This window comes from Mustelus asterias, chromosome 12 (assembly GCF_964213995.1).
Source record: "Mustelus asterias chromosome 12, sMusAst1.hap1.1, whole genome shotgun sequence".
Taxonomy (NCBI): Eukaryota; Metazoa; Chordata; class Chondrichthyes; order Carcharhiniformes; family Triakidae; genus Mustelus; species Mustelus asterias.
The window spans coordinates 55,046,276-55,062,525 of NC_135812.1; the positions used below are offsets into that span (position 1 = coordinate 55,046,276).

At 45.1% G+C, this 16,250-nt stretch overlaps 1 protein-coding gene across 2 annotated transcripts; it reads right to left on the minus strand.

Moving 5' to 3' along the window:
• Positions 1–8,791: 8,791 nt before the first annotated feature.
• Positions 8,792–14,931, minus strand: LOC144501470 (uncharacterized). Of its 2 annotated transcripts, none has more exons than XM_078225252.1 (2): positions 14,856–14,931; positions 8,792–10,673 (listed from the first exon to the last, which is right to left on the minus strand). In XM_078225252.1, the coding sequence occupies exon 2, from the start codon at positions 10,356–10,358 to the stop codon at positions 9,852–9,854; it is 507 nt and encodes a 168-aa protein (XP_078081378.1). In that variant the 5' UTR covers positions 10,359–10,673; positions 14,856–14,931; the 3' UTR covers positions 8,792–9,851. The 2 variants fall into 2 exon arrangements, with proteins under 2 accessions (XP_078081378.1, XP_078081377.1); XM_078225251.1 differs by lacking the exon at positions 14,856–14,931 and adding an exon at positions 13,007–13,103.
• Positions 14,932–16,250: the final 1,319 nt, after the last annotated feature.

The following is a 16,250-nucleotide window of genomic DNA, read 5'->3' on the forward strand; positions in this document are numbered from 1 at the left end:
CCATAGAAACTGGAATTGTCTGTTCTGAATTTCTATCCTGTACTGACTGTGATAACTTTTGTAAATTCCTTTTACAGGATATCAGGTGAGGATTTACAGTTATAACTTTCAATCCAAATGACAGGTCAAAATCTGATGATCATTCGATGATCGGGACCAGAATATCATTGGCATTTGAATTCAGAAGAAGAAATCTTTTTCGGTTCTGTTGGCTTTCAGAAGACTTTAAATATCAGTGTGACAGGGAAAACACTGAGACACACAAACATGAGTGAGATTATTCCAGTGCACTGACCATGGAAAGAGCTTTAACCGGTTACACAGCCTGAGAAAACATTGCGCATTCACAGTGGGGAGAGACTGTACCCGTGTTGTGTGTGTGGACGAGACTTCAAGTGATCGTCGAATCTCGAGACACAAGGACACCTGCACCATGGAAAAACCGTGGAAATGTGAGGATTGTGGAAAGGGATTCTGTACCCCTTCTGCACTGGAAATTCATCAACGCAGTCACACCGGGGAGAGACCATTCACCTGCTCTGTGTGCGTGGGAAGGGATTCACACACACATCCTACCTCGTTACACACGAGCGAGGTCACACCGGGGAGAGGCTATTCACCTGCACTGTGTGTGGCAAGAGATTGACTCAGTCATCCCTTCTGCGGTTCCACCAGCGGGTTCACACTGGGGAAAAGCCATTCGCCTGCTGTGTCTGTGGGAAGGGATTCACTCGGTCAACCAATCAGACCCACCGATGTTCTTGGAGTCTGAAACATACAACTAGTGGAAGAAAGAAGTGGAGATCGGGCTACGTCCTGACCAAGGTTGGATCTTTATTAGGAGACAGTGATGGGATTTACAATAAAGATGATCTATTCGATATCTATGAAGCATGGTTGCACTTTGATAGATTTTAAATGAGAGTGGAATAGTCTTTATTAGATCTGGATATCACAACAAAAGGCAGGATTGGAACAACACTAATGGGTGAACGGGGGAAAATTAACAGGAGTTTCAGGTCTGACTATAAATATCATTGTGTGATAAACTGCCCAATGCAGAAAATCAGGGTCTTTGAAGTGACACATGACTTTTGAGGCTGAAGAGATAATATTACCATGAAGGAATTGTGCTAGTCACACAGAACTTTGGTTCAGCGATGAGAGTATTAAGCCATGGACCTATTTAAATGTGCTATGTTAGATAGTGGCCGCAACTCAATTTCACCTCACACTGTTGAAAATATTACCCAGATTTGTCTCCTAGCGAGGATCAACACAAGGCTGAGGAATATGAAAGTTTGACTTGAAGTAACTAAAAAGAGTGGTGATTCTGTACTATGTATTTGGAATCAGCCATTTTATCAGGACTGGCGAAATATCCTTACTGTTTAGTAAACATTGCATGAAAAATGCACAAATGCAACTGTACGTGGAGGAAGGGAAGCTAAAGCAATTATTTTTGGAAAGTCAATGGATGCGCAGTTTACTCAGTCAGGACACTATCATATCCCCTTAACAATGCCTGATGTTTCTGATCGGAGTGTTTGAGAAGGATTAATGGCATCAGGCAACAAGAATGAGAGAAAAACAAAAACCAAATTGTTTTAAAGCTACACAGAAAATTTCCTCACTCACCCTAAAATTCCTGCTAATAGATACAGGGCTGGTTGATAAAAAGGATACAAGGCTCAGAGGAGAGATTAGTGCAAAGTGTGAAATGTGTAAAAAGTATCGGAGAATGCCTCCACATCCTACTGTAAACCTTCCCTTGGCACGTGACTTTAACAAGTAAGTCGAGGTGGATCAAAAGGTTTGGAACAAAAACAGAAATATTCTCATTGTACGCTTTATAGACCTGGTGACCCGATGTAGTCTTTCTGCAATAATATATGGCAAAGCCAAAAGGTGATTCTAGACCAAGTCATGGAGAAATGGACATGGACTGGACCTGGGGCACCAGCTAAGTTTCTGACTGGTAATGGAGGGGAATTTACTAATGATGAATTTGGAAAGGTGTGAGAAAACATGAACGTTTTGCTGATGAGCACCACAGCTGGCAGTTCTTTCAGTGACGAGCTCTGTGAAAGGAATCACGCAGCGATCAATGAAATGCTGCAGAAAATCTGAGCCGATCAAACTGCAAGTTGACAATTGCACCAGCCTGGACGATTAATAGAAATAATTCACTTCAGATGGTTGGAGGGTATTGTCCCGATCAATTGGTCTCCAGGAGAAATCCCAAATGAGCCTCTGTGCCAGGTGATAGCCCTCCTGCTTTAGAAGGGACAATTAATTCCATTTTCAGCAATTATCAGATTTCACTAAAAAAACTAAGAAATTATTGGGGATTCTGGAAGAGAGGTGTGTGATAATGTAATGCTTTGTACTAAATAAGGAAGATCATACTTTTTCATCTTAGATTGGTTTTGAAATATTTTCTGTGTGTATTGTTACAATCCCGGTCAGGGCCATTAACATTTAAAGAGAAATTCAAACATCCAGTGAAAGAATCACATCATGATTTTAAACAAACTTTACTGTTTATATAAAACAAAAGAAAATTAAAAAACAGGGCTACAAACTTAACACTAATAATTTATAACGAGTTAGCCCATGAACTCAGCTCAGGATGTCAAAGCTCCTCCGAATTCACTTTCCTCAGTATGCTAGCTATTCTCCAAGCACCAAGGATCCTTCCATCAGCTTTTGGCTGAACTATCCTTCAATTTTCGTTTAAGATCTCAATACTGTGGACTCCACAGTCCAAGTCGGAGTTTCACTGCCTTCTTGCTGAGGGATTTAAACATTAGGAGCACTCATGGACCTCTAGGTTTCTAGACCCAAAGCTGGTCACAGCTCCTGGTCCCACAGCTGACAGCTAACTGCAGACTGCCTGCTTTCTGTGAGAAACACCCAAAATTTCAACCAAGGCTCCACCCAGAATCACCTGTCCCCATGTTAACACACACCAATTGGGGTGTCTACTGTTTAAAATTAATCAATTTTTAGCTTCAAAACTAAATCTTCTGGTCCCGAGGCCTGCATGAAGAATTCCGCTCCCTCACAAAGACAGGACAATAATTGTCAGACCCAATGTCTCCAGCTAAGAGAGCCCAGCTGCTATTTTCCAGTTCTTTGACTTCTTCAGTCAACACAAGGTCAGATTTGGCCCGAGTAGAGTGGGCAGGAAGGCTAAAAGGTAGGACAGCGGATGAGCAGTGGCAGTTGTTTGAGATACTCAATTCTTCACAACTAAAATATATCCCAGTGAGGAAGAAAGATGGCAAGTGGGGTAAAAAAACATCCATGGCTCAACAAGGAGGTCAAGGACAATATAAAGACAAAAACTAAGGTATACCATATTGCAAAGGCCTGTGGCAGGCTGGAAGATTGGGAAACTTACAAACATAAACAAAGGGATATCAAAAAAGTAAGAGGAGCTAAGGTAAATTTCAAAAGAAAACTAGCACAAAATATCAGAAGGATAGCAAAAGCTACTATAGGTATATAAAAGGAAGAGTGTCACTAAGGTGAATGTTGGCCCCTTGGAAGATGAAACCGGAGAGTTAATAGTGGGGAACACTGAAATGGCAGAGATGCTAAATCAATATTTTGCCTCAGTTTTCACAGTGGAGGACACTAGTACCATTCTTATAGGAATGGGCAAGTCAGAGGTAATAGAAAGGGTAGAACTTAGAACAAACAACATCGATAGGGAAAAGGTACTCCGCAAACTATTGGGATTGAGGGCAGACAAGTCCCCCAGGCCTAATAGCCTACATCCAAGAATATTAAAAGAAGTGGCGGCAGAGATAATGGATCCATTGGTTATAATATTCCAAAATTCCTGGACACAGGAAAGGTTCCAATGGGTTGGAAAAATGCTAATATGATGCCCTTATTCAAAAGGTTGGAAATTACAGACCAATTCGTTTAACATCTGTTAGACCATAAGACATAGGAGCAGAATTCGGCCTATCGAGTCTGCTCTGCCATTCAATCATGGCTGATATTTTTCTCATCCCCATTCTCCTGCCTTTTCCCATTACCCCTGATCCCCTTATTGTTGGGAAAGTGTCACAATCAATCATCAAGGAAGCAATATCAGGACATTTGGAAAGTCAAAACACTCTCCATCAGAGTCAGCATGGTTTTATGAAGGGCAAATTATGTTTGACTAATTTGCTGAAGTTCTTTGAGGATGTAACAAGCAAAGTGGATAATGGGGATCCTGTAGATGCAGCTTATCTGGACTTCCAGAAGACGTTTGATAAGGTGCCACACAAAAGGTTAATTTACAAAGTTAGATCACATGGGGATTAGGGGTAATTTATTAACTTGCATAAGTGACTGGCTGATGGACAGAAGAGAGAGCTCGGATAAATGTTTTTTTTCCCTGGTTCGCCAGAAGTAACTCGTGGCGGTGCCACAGGGTTCAGTCCTTGGGCCCCAGCTATTTACAAACGATATCAATGACTTGGATACAGGGATAGAAGGCTCTATAGCCAAATTTGCAAATGACATAAAAAACAGGTGGGACAGTAAGTTGCAATGAGGAAATAAGAACCTTACAAATGGATATAGATAAGTTAGGAGAGTGGGCCAAAATGTGCAGATGGAGTTTAACGGGGGTAAGTGTGAGGTCATGCATTTTGGTTACAAAAATGGGAAGGTAACTTATCTAAATGGGGAGAGACTTCAGGGTGATCCAGTACAGAGGGATCTGGGTGTCCTTGTTCATGAGTCACAGAAAACTAGCATGTAGTTACAGCAGATAATAAAGCGAATGGAATGTTGGCATTTATAGCTAAAGGAATAGAATATAAAAGTGAGGAAGATTTGTTGCAACTATACAAGGCATTGGTGAGGCCGCACCTGGAGTATTGTGCACAGTTTTGGTCCCCATATTTGAGGAAAGATGTAGTGGCATTGGAGGCAGTTCAGAGGAGGTTCACTAGATTGATTCCAGAGATGTGGGGTTTGTCATATGAAGAGAGATTGAACAGTTTAGGCCTGTACGCTCTGGAATTTAGAAGAATGAGGGGAGATCAAACTGAGGTATCCAAGATGATAAAAGGTCTGGATAAAGTAGACGTGGAGCATGTGCTTCCGCTGGTGGGACATTCTAGGGTGAGAGGTCATAGCCTTAAGATAAGGGGTAGCAAATTCAAAACAGAGCTGAGGAGAAACTACTTCTCCCAAAGGATCGTGAATCTGTGGAATTCGCTACCCCAAAATGCAGTGGATGTTGGGACAGAGTAAATTTGAGGAGTTAAGACAGATTTTTTAATCGGTTATGGGTTGAAAGGTTATGAAAGAACGGCAGGAAAATGGGGATAGGGAGCATATCAGCCATGATCGAATGGCAGAATGGACTCAATATGGCCCAATTCTGCTCCAATATCTCATCAACTAATGAAAATGGGCCACACCTTGTGGTTGCAAATTTCCTGAGGCTGTTTTTGTCAGATTCTCAACCCAGGTTTTCCCATTTATCTTACATTTTAAAAAAAAATCCAGTTCCCCAACTAAAAGTTATCTTTCTAAAAGATGAATTATGAAACTAGATATTCACAACATCCTCCCCAGGAAGGAATGAAAATGTATTACCCTCGTAATATTCCATTTAGAATATTACAGCTTATAACATGCTGTATATCGTAGCACCAGGTTAAAGTCCAACACGTTTATTTGGCAGCACAAGCTTTCGGAGCACTGCCCCTTCATCAGGTGAGTGGGAGTTGTGTTCACAAGCAGGGCATATATAGACAAACTCAATTTACAAGATAATGGTTGGAATGCAAGTCTTTACAGGTAATCAAGTCTTAAAATGTGAGTGGAGAGGGGGTAAAGCACAGGTTAAATAGGTGTGTATTGTCTCCAGCCAGGACAGTTAGTGAGATTTTGCAAGCCCAGACAAGTCGTGGAGGTTACAGAGAGTGTGACATGAACCCTAGGTCCCGGTTGAGGCCATCCTCATGTGTGCTGAACTCGGCTATCAGTTTCTGCTCAGTGATTCTGCATTGTCGTGTGTCGTGAAGGCCTCCTTGGAGAACGCTTACCCGAAGATCAGAGGCTGAATGCCCGTGACTGCTGAAGTGTTCCCCGACTGGAAGGGAACACTCCTGCCTGGTGATTGTCGAGCAGTGTTCATTCATCCGTTGTCGTAGCGTCTGCATGGTCTCCCCAGTGTACCATGTCTCGGGACATTCTTTCCTGCAGCGTATCAGGTAGACAATGTTGGCTGAGTTGCTGTGTACCTGGTGGATGGTGTTCTCACGTGAGATGATGGCATCCGTGTTGATGATCCGGCACATTTTGCAGGGTTGTGGTCACTGTTCTCCTGAAGGCTGGGTAGTTTGCTGCGGACAATGGTCTGTTTGAGGTTGTATGGTTGTTTGAAGGCAAGAAGTGGGGGTGTGGGGATGGCCTTGGCGAGATGTTAGTCTTCATCAATGACATGTCGTAGCTTCTCCACTCTGGGGAAGTACTGGACGATGAAGGGTACTCTGTCCGCCGGTGTCCAGTGTTTGTCTTCTGAGGAGGTCGGTGTGGTTTTTTGCTGTGGAATATCAGAACTGTCGATCGATGGGTCGAGCGCCATATCCTGTTCTTATGAGGGTGTCTTTCAGCGTCTGGAGGCGTCTGTTGTGATCCTCCTCATCCGAGCAGATCCTGTGTATATGGAGGGCTTGTCCGTAGGGGATGGCTTCTTTACCGTGTTTAGGGTGGAAGCTGGAAAAGTAGAGCATCGTGAGGTTATCCGTGGGCTTGCGGTACAGTGAGGTGCTGAGGTGACCGTCCTTAATGGAGATGCGTGTGTCCAAGAATGCAACCGATTCTGGAGAGTAGTCCATGGTGAGTCCGATGCTCGTAGGATCAGGCCCTTTGGCCCTAACTTTTCCTGTGTTTAACTATCTTATAACCTGTAATAGACACAATAATCTCTCCATTGTCCCCTTACATTGACAAGTCTATCTTGCTCTCAGCACACTGCTGAACTCCATGTCCAGGAATCACAATCCACTGAAGATGGAAAATATTACTGCTTGCTGTGTTTTCTGAAAGTTTTCTTGTTACAATAATAGTCCAAAAGCTCTGAGAGGAGTGTCATCATTGCTGTTCATGTGTGAATTTTCAAGTTCACTTTTGAAAGCAGTCTGTTCAGAGTTCACCTTTTGAACTCTGTAGAATTCCATGTTTGTAGTTTCTCCATTGTTTCAATCCAAAGAGAATGTCCTGGTTAATTCCACATTGAAACGTCTTCTTCTTGCTCAGTTGTAGCTGGAGCTTCATTTTTCAGCTCATTTCCCAGACTCAAACATTTTGGAATCTCTTTTGGAGAGAGCAAGTTCAATATGGCGTATTTTTTCAACAACTTGTTCCTTCATTGGTCAAAATCTTCAGACATTTTAAGAATGTCATTCAAACACTTATGTTCAAGCAGTAAATGTTTGGATATTCCTGATTGGAGCATTTGGATCTTGGGTTTCAGAAATAGAGGGATTGAGAACAAAAGCAGGGAGTGACGCTGAATCTTTCTAAAGCTCTGGTTAGGCCACAACTAGAGTATTGAGCCCAGTTCTGGGTCACCACACTTTAGGAAGGATGTGAGGCTCCTTGAGATGTTGTTTTGGGGATCTCCCAGAGATGAGAGATTTGAATGACAAGGTTAGGTTCGAGAAGCGTTATTCTCCTTGGAGCAAAGGCGGTTGAGGGGAGATTTGATAGAGGTGGACAAGATTCTGACAGGTTTAGATAAGGTGGACAAAACAAACTGTCCCCATTAGCTGATGGGACAAGGACGAGGGGGACGCAGATTTAAAGTTTTGTTTAAGAGTTTTATCTGCAGCACAGCACGGACTGAATGGCCTACTTCTCTGCCCAAGAGAGAAATTTCAGCTGCTCCAGTCTCTCCAACTCACCAAAGTCCCTCATCCGTGGAGCCATTCTCATAAATCTTCTCTGCACCCTCTAAGAACTTCACATCTTTCCGAAAGTGTGAGGCCCATATATAGGGTTCCATTGCAGAGGGATAGAATTGAAAAGCAGAAAAGTTCTGTTCAACTTGTTTAGAACCAGGGTTAGACGACACTGGGAGCACCATCAATATTTGTGATCTCCATTCAGAAAAAGGAAATAGAACAAAAGAACAAAGAACAGTACAGCACAGGAAACAGGCCCTTCGGCCCTCCAAGCCTGTGCCGCTCCTTGGTCCAACTAGACCAATCGTTTGTATCCCTCCATTCCCAGGCTGCTCATGTGACTATCCAGGTAAGTCTTAAACGATGTCAGCGTGCCTGCCTCCACCACCCTACTTGGCAGTGCATTCCAGGCCCCCACCACCCTCTGTGTAAAAAATGTCCCTCTGATGTGAGTTATACTTCGCCCCTCTCACCTTGAGCCCGTGACCCCTCGTGATCGTCACCTCCGACCTGGGAAAAAGCTTCCCACTGTTCACCCTATCTATACCCTTCATAATCTTGTACACCTCTATTAGATCTACCCTCATTCTCCGTCTTTCCAAGGAGAACAACCCCAGTCTACCCAATCTCTCCTCATAGCTAAGACCCTCCATACCAAGCAACATCCTGGTAAACCTTCTCTGCACTCTCTCTAACGCCTCCACGTCCTTCTGGTAGTGCGGCGACCAGAACTGGACGCAGTACTCCAAATGCGGCCTAACCAGCGTTCTATACAGCTGCATCATCAGACTCCAGCTTTTATACTCTATACCCCGTCCTATAAAAGGCAAGCATACCATATGCCTTCTTCACCACCTTCTCCACCTGTGTTGCCACCTTCAAGGATTTGTGGACTTGCACACCTAGGTCCCTCTGTGTTTCTATACTCCTGATGACTCTGCCATTTATTGTATAACTCCTCCCTACATTATTTCTTCCAAAATGCATCACTTCGCATTTATCCGGATTAAACTCCATCTGCCACCTCTCCGTCCAATTTTCCAGCCTATCTATATCCTGCTGTATTGCCCGACAATGCTCCTCGCTATCCGCAAGTCCAGCCATCTTCGTGTCATCCGCAAACTTGCTGATTACACCAGTTACACCTTCTTCCAAATCATTTATATATATTACAAATAGCAGAGGCCCCAGTACAGAGCCCTGCGGAACACCACTGGTCACAGACATAGAGGCACTGAAGAAGATGCAACAAGAATAATCCCAGAACTGAGAGCATTTAAAACTTCAGGAAAGGCTGGGGTGGCTTTTCTCTAGAAAAGAGAAGACTGAAGGGTGACCTGAGGGAAGTCTTTAACATTATGAAGAAGTTCAATAATCCAATAGGGATTTCAGGAGAAATCTCTTTACCCAGCGAGTGGTGAGAATGTGGAACTCACGACCACAGCGAGTGGTTGAGGTGAATAGCATGAATACATTGAAGGGGAAGCTAGATACATACATGAGGGAGAAAGGACTAGAAGGATATGCTGATGAGGGAGGGTAAGAAGGGGATGGAGAGGGGTGGGTGGAGGCTCGCGTGGAGCATAAATACTGACGTAGACCAACTGAGCCGACTGGCCTGGCCCTGTGCTGTAGCCTCAATGGAACAGAGACAAATGTATTTATTTTAGATCTACCTGCAGTGGTAGGAAAAACACTATTTACCATCCAGGATAAAATAAATGTCCTTCATCAGCTTTTGTAGATCATTTCAGTGGAAATGTGCTCTCCCAGGCTCAAAGAGAATCAGCCTCCTGGAAGCAAAGTCGTGAGACCGGCCAGTCCAGCAGAAAGAAACCCTCCGACCCTCCCACTGTCAGAATGAACATGATTCAGTCCTGGATGTGATTAACAGCAGCAACAACAGCAGAATCCAACCCGTCATCACTTGTGACCTTGCTGGTGTCTCCGCAGACTGGATAACTGAGTGAATCCCTTCCCACACACCGAGCAGGTGAACGGTCTTTCTCCAGTGTGAACTCGCTGGTGTTTCAGCAGTGTTGATGACATTGTAAATCTCTTTGTGCAGTGAGAGCAGCTGAACGGTCTCTCCTCAGAGTGAAAGCGCTGGTGGGACACCAGATCTCGTGAGCTTTTGAATCCACTTTCACAGTCAGAACACTTAAAGGGTCTCTCATTGCTGTGAATGACATTGTGGCTCAGCAAATTGGGTAACTGAGTGAATCCCTTTCCACACGCAGAGCAGGTGAACGGCCTCTCCCCAGTGTGAACTCGCTGGTGTCTCACCAGGGTGGATGAATCACTGAATCCATTCCCACATTGAGAACAGGTGAATGGTCTTTCTCCAGTATGACTGCGTCGATGAATTTCCAGCTGAGATGGGTACCTATATTCCTTCCCACAGTCCCCACATTTCCATGGCTTTTCCATGGTGCAGCTGTCCTTGTGGCTCACCACGTTGGACAATCAATTCAACCTCTCCCTGCTGTGATGTATTTTCAGGCTGTGTAAGTGGTGAAAGCTCTTTCCACACACAGTGCACTTGAACACTCTCACTTGGGTGTGTGTCTCGTGCTTTTCCAGTCACACAGATGTTTAAAGCCTTCTGAAGCAGACAGAACAGATAAACATTTCTCCTGCTAGATTCAAAGGCTGATGATATTGAGCTCCCAATGAATGGAGGTCAGACGTTGACGTGACATTTGGTTTGAGATTTCTGTCTGTAAATCCTCACCTTCTGATATCCTGTAAAAGGAATTTACAAAAGTCATCACGGTCAGTACAATATAGAAATTCAGAACAGACAATTCTAGTTTCTAAGGAATACTTTTTCCTCTGTAATTTTCCAAAAGCTGTAAAATCTCCATCCCACACACTCTCCCTCCATTCTTACTCTGCTGTATCTAATATTCACCCTCCCAATTCTCCCAAAGATGCAGATTTAAGATGAACAGATCCATGCTCAGCACTTCCTGTCCAGGACATGGAGGTCATAAAGAGATAGCGGTCCAGTTGGCCCATTGAGGCTACTCAACCATTCAATGAGATGACTGGCTAATTTACCCCAGTAATATTGTCCCCACACTATTCTCCATATCCCCGGATATCCAGAAAACTATCAGTTTCTCTCTTGAAAATTCTTGATGACCGAGGCTCCACAGCTCTCCAACACAGAGAATTCCAAATCTTCACCACATCCTTGAATGAAGAAATCCCTCCTCATCTTCATTTTCTCTCCACGTTCCTACATGTTCCCCCTAATCCTTGACTCCCTTATGAATCAGATGTCAGTCATCCTGGAATATATTCAAAGATGCTCAGTCTACACTGTCCCTATGGAAGAACAAAAGAACAAAGAACAGTACAGCACAGGAAACAGGCCCTTCGGCCCTCCAAGCCTGTGCCGCTCCTTCGTCCAACTAGACCAATCGTTTGTATCCCTCCATTCCCAGGCTGCTCATGTGACTATCCAGGTAAGTCTTAAACGATGTCAGCGTGCCTGCCTCCACCACCCTACTTGGCAGCGCATTCCAGGCCCCCACCACCCTCTGTGTAAAAAACGTCCCTCTGATGTCTGAGTTATACTTCGCCCCTCTCACCTTGAGCCCGTGACCTCTCGTGATCGTCACCTCCGACCTGGGAAAAAGCTTCCCACTGTTCACCCTATCTATACCCTTCATAATCTTGTACACCTCTATTAGATCTCCCCTCATTCTCCGTCTTTCCAAGGAGAACAACCCCAGTCTACCCAATCTCTCCTCATAGCTAAGACCCTCCATACCAGGCAACATCCTGGTAAACCTTCTCTGCACTCTCTCTAACGCCTCCACGTCCTTCTGGTAGTGCGGCGACCAGAACTGGACGCAGTACTCCAAATGTGGCCTAACCAGCGTTCTATACAGCTGCATCATCAGACTCCAGCTTTTATACTCTATACCCCGTCCTATAAAGGCAAGCATACCATATGCCTTCTTCACCACCTTCTCCACCTGTGTTGCCACCTTCAAGGATTTGTGGACTTGCACACCTAGGTCCCTCTGTGTTTCTATACTCCTGATGACTCTGCCATTTATTGTATAACTCCTCCCTACATTATTTCTTCCAAAATGCATCACTTCGCATCTATCCGGATTAAACTCCATCTGCCACCTCTCCACCCAATTTTCCAGCCCATCTATATCCTGCTGTATTGCCCGACAATGCTCTTCGCTATCCGCAAGTCCAGCCATCTTCGTGTCATCCGCAAACTTGCTGATTACACCAGTTACACCTTCTTCCAAATCATTTATATATATCACAAATAGCAGAGGTCCCAGTACAGAGCCCTGCGGAACACCACTGGTCACAGACCTCCAGCCGGAAAAAGACCCTTCGACCACTACCCTCTGTCTCCTATGGCCAAGCCAGTTCTCCACCCATCTAGCCACTTCTCCTTGTATCCCATGAGCCTTAACCTTCTTAACCATAGAAATCATAGAAACCCTACAGTGCAGAAGGAGGCCATTCGGCCCATCGAGTCTGTACCGACCACAATCCCACCCTACCCCCACATATTTACCCGCTAATCCCACTAACCTACGCATCTCAGGACTCTAAGGGGCAATTTTTAACCTGGCCAATCAACCTAACCCGCACATCTTTGGACTGTGGGAGGAAACCGGAGCACCCGGAGGAAACCCACGCAAACACGAGGAGAATGTGCAAACTCCACACAGACAGTGACCCGAGCCGGGAATCGAACCCGGGACCCTGGAGCTGTGAAGCAGCAGTGCTAACCACTGTGCTACCGTGCCGTCCCATGTGGGACTTTGTCAAATGCCTTACTGAAATCCATATAGACGACATCCACGGCCCTTCCTTCAAAGAGAAAACCAAAGATGAAAAAGAGTCTGAGGAAAGAATGACTGCAAATATATAATGTAGCTACAGTAATAAATTACAAGGCCAGAAATAAAAATAAATGTAATCTGCACCCTCCCTGGATTCACTTCCTTTCCCTTCAGTTGCTGCAAGTCCCCAGTTTCCCCCAGAATGGGAAAAGAGCTGGAAAGGGGGAGAAAAGAAAGCGTTTTACTCACAGATATTGGCGACAGGAGGGAGTCTGTCTGAAGCTTCATTCAGAGAAAGAGAGAAAGGAGCAGCAGCTTCGCTGGACAGACAATGGCGGAAGCTCAGTGCAGCCTTGGACACAAGGCCCGAACTTTGATTGGATGACCTACGCCCCTCCGGTCCTCCACGCGTTGCCATTGGTCAATCAGCCGCATGTAGACAATAAGGGGGCGGAGCCTGAGCCCACGTGGGGGTGGGCGGGGCTTTGATCGCCAGCCGCGCTGAGCTGTGTCCAATCCGCAGTGTTTTGCTTCTGTAACCAGTGATGTTGCTGCCAATGGGACACTGTGTGCTGGGAACGCCCCTCTGAGTCATTGTGACGGCACAATGGAGCCTTGCCTGAATCAGCCAATAGCAATCACTCTGCTCCACGGTGATGTCTCTGGGTTCAGGCGTGCGGACCCGGGAGCCCCGCCCCCCCGGGAGCCCCCCCCCCCCAGGAGCCCCGCCCCCCCAGTGTTCCCCCAGTTTGCAGATTGCACACATTTGTAGTCCAGTCATATCGACATATATCTGTGTAGCCGCCTGCGTGAGATTTTCACCTCTGTGTTCCAGCACAGGAAGCACTGAGCATGGATCTGTCAATCAGCCCCTTCAGGAGATTCGGGAGGGTGAATATTGGATACAGGAGAGTGAGAATGGAGGGAGAGTGTGTGGGTGGGAGATTTACAGCTTTCAAGTTTATTTATTCATGTCATAAGTAGGCTTACGTCTATCTATAGCAATGCAGATTGGGTGTGAGATGAAACTTTAGTTACACAGTTGAGTGCTCCTCGGCTGGAAGTCGCTACTTGGGGGAGTAGTGGAAGCAGAGAATATCGTTGATTTAAAAACAAATTTGGGTGAGCAGCTGAAGGAAATAAAGGTGCAGCATTCAGCGATATAGAAGGGGAATGGGACTGACTGGATTGTTCTAAAGAGAGATTAACACTGCAATGAAGTTACTGTGAAAATCCCCTGGTTGCCACACTCTGGCGTCTGTTTGGATACTCGGAGGGAGAATTTAGTATAGCCATTGCACATAACCAGCACTTCTTTTGAACTGTGGGAGGAAACCAGAGCACCCGAGGAAACCCACGCAGACATAGGGAGAACATGCAGACTGCACAGACAATGACCTAAACCAGGAATCGAACCTGGGTTCCTGACACTGTGAGGCAGGAGTGCAAACCACTGTGCTTGGGGAATGAGAGAGGAAGGAGTGTTCCAAATTGTTCTGAATTTCTATCCTGTATGGACACTGATGACTTTTGTAAACTCATTTATTAAGACATCAAAAAGTGTGGATTTTTGGATAGAAATCCCACATCAAATGTCATGCCAAGATTTGATAGTCTCAATTTATCTGGATCCTTCTATTCGTTTCTCCCTCATGTATCTATCTCGCTTCCCCTTCAATAGATTCATGCTATTCACCTCAACCACTTAATGAGTGATTGATTGATTAATTAATTACTGTCACATTAGAGTCCGAGGTTTACAGCATAGAAACAGACCCTTTGGCCCCTCATGTCCATGCCACCTAGTTTTTAGCCACCTAGTTTTTAACCACTAAGCTAGTCCCAATTGACTGTGCTCTATACCCATCGGTAAGATGGGTACATTGGGATACAGTGAAAAGTATTGTTTCTTGCTAGCTATTACAGACAAAACATACCGTTTAAAGTACATGGGGGAGAAGAAAGGGGAGGGTGCAGAATATAGTGTTACAGTTACCGATAGGGTGAAGAGAAAGATCAGGTTAATGTGTGATAGGACCATTCAAAATTCTGACGGCAGCAGGGAAGAAGCTGTTTATACGTGATCAAACTTTTGTACCTTTTTCCTGATGGAAGAAGGTGGAAGAGAGTAGGTCTGGGGTGCGTGGGGCACTTGATTAGACTGGCTGTTTTCCCAAGGCAGTGGGAAGTGTAGATGGAGTCAATTGACAGGAGGCTTGTTTACATGATGACTGAGCTACGTTCACTGTTTCTTCTGGTCTTGATGTGGAGATGCCGGCATTGGACTGGGGTAAACACAGTAAGAAGTCTCACAACATCAGGTTAAAGTCCAACAGGTTTATTTGGTAGCACAAGCCACTAGCTTTCGGAGCGCTGCTCCTTCATCAGGTAAGTAGGAGTTCTGTTCACAAATAGAGCAGGAGCCAGAAGACCATAAGACATAGGAGCGGAAGTAAGGCCATTCGGCCCATCGAGTCCACTCCACCATTCAATCATGGTTGATTTCAACTCCATTTACCCGCTCTCTCCCCATAGCCCTTAATTCCTCGAGAAATCAAGAATTTATCAATTTCTGTCTTGAAGACGCTCAACGTCTCGGCCTCCACAGCCCTCTGTGGCAATGAATTCCACAGACCTACCACTCTCTGGCTGAAGAAATTTCTCCCCATCTCTGTTCTAAAGTGACTCCCTTTTATTCTAAGGCTGTGCCCCCGCGTCCTAGTCTCCCCTGCTAATGGAAACAACTTCCCTACGTCCATCCTATCTAAGCCGTTCATTATCTTGTAAGTTTCTATTAGATCTCCCCTCAACCTCCTAAACTCCAATGAATATAATCCCACGATCCTCAGACGTTCATCGTATGTCAGGCCTATCATTCCTGGGATCATCCGTGTGAATCTCCGCTGGACCCGCTCCAGTGCCAGTATGTCCTTCCTGAGGTGTGGGGCCCAAAATTGCTCACAGTACTCCAAATGGGGCCTAACCAGTGCTTTATAAAGCCTCAGAAGTACATCCCTGCTTTTGTATTCCAAGCCTCTTGAGATAAATGACAACATTACATTTGCTTTCTTAATTACGGACTCAACCTGCAAGTTTACCTTTAGAGAATCCTGGACTAGCACTCCCAAGTCCCTTTGCACTTTAGCATTATGAATTTTGTCACCGTTTAGAAAATAGTCCATGCCTCTATTCTTTTTTCCAAAGTGCAAGACCTCGCACTTGCCCACGTTGAATTTCATCAGCCACTTCTTGGACCACTCTCCTAAACTGTCTAAATCTTTCTGCAGCCTCCCCACCTCCTCAATACTACTTGCCCCTCCACCTATCTTTGTATCATCGGCAAACTTGGCCAGAATGCCCCCAGTCCCGTCATCTAGATCGTTAATATATAAAGAGAACAGCTGTGGCCCCAACACTGAACCCTGCGGGACACCACTTGTCACCGGTTGCCATTCTGAGAAAGAACCTTTTATCCCAACTCTCTGCCTTCTGT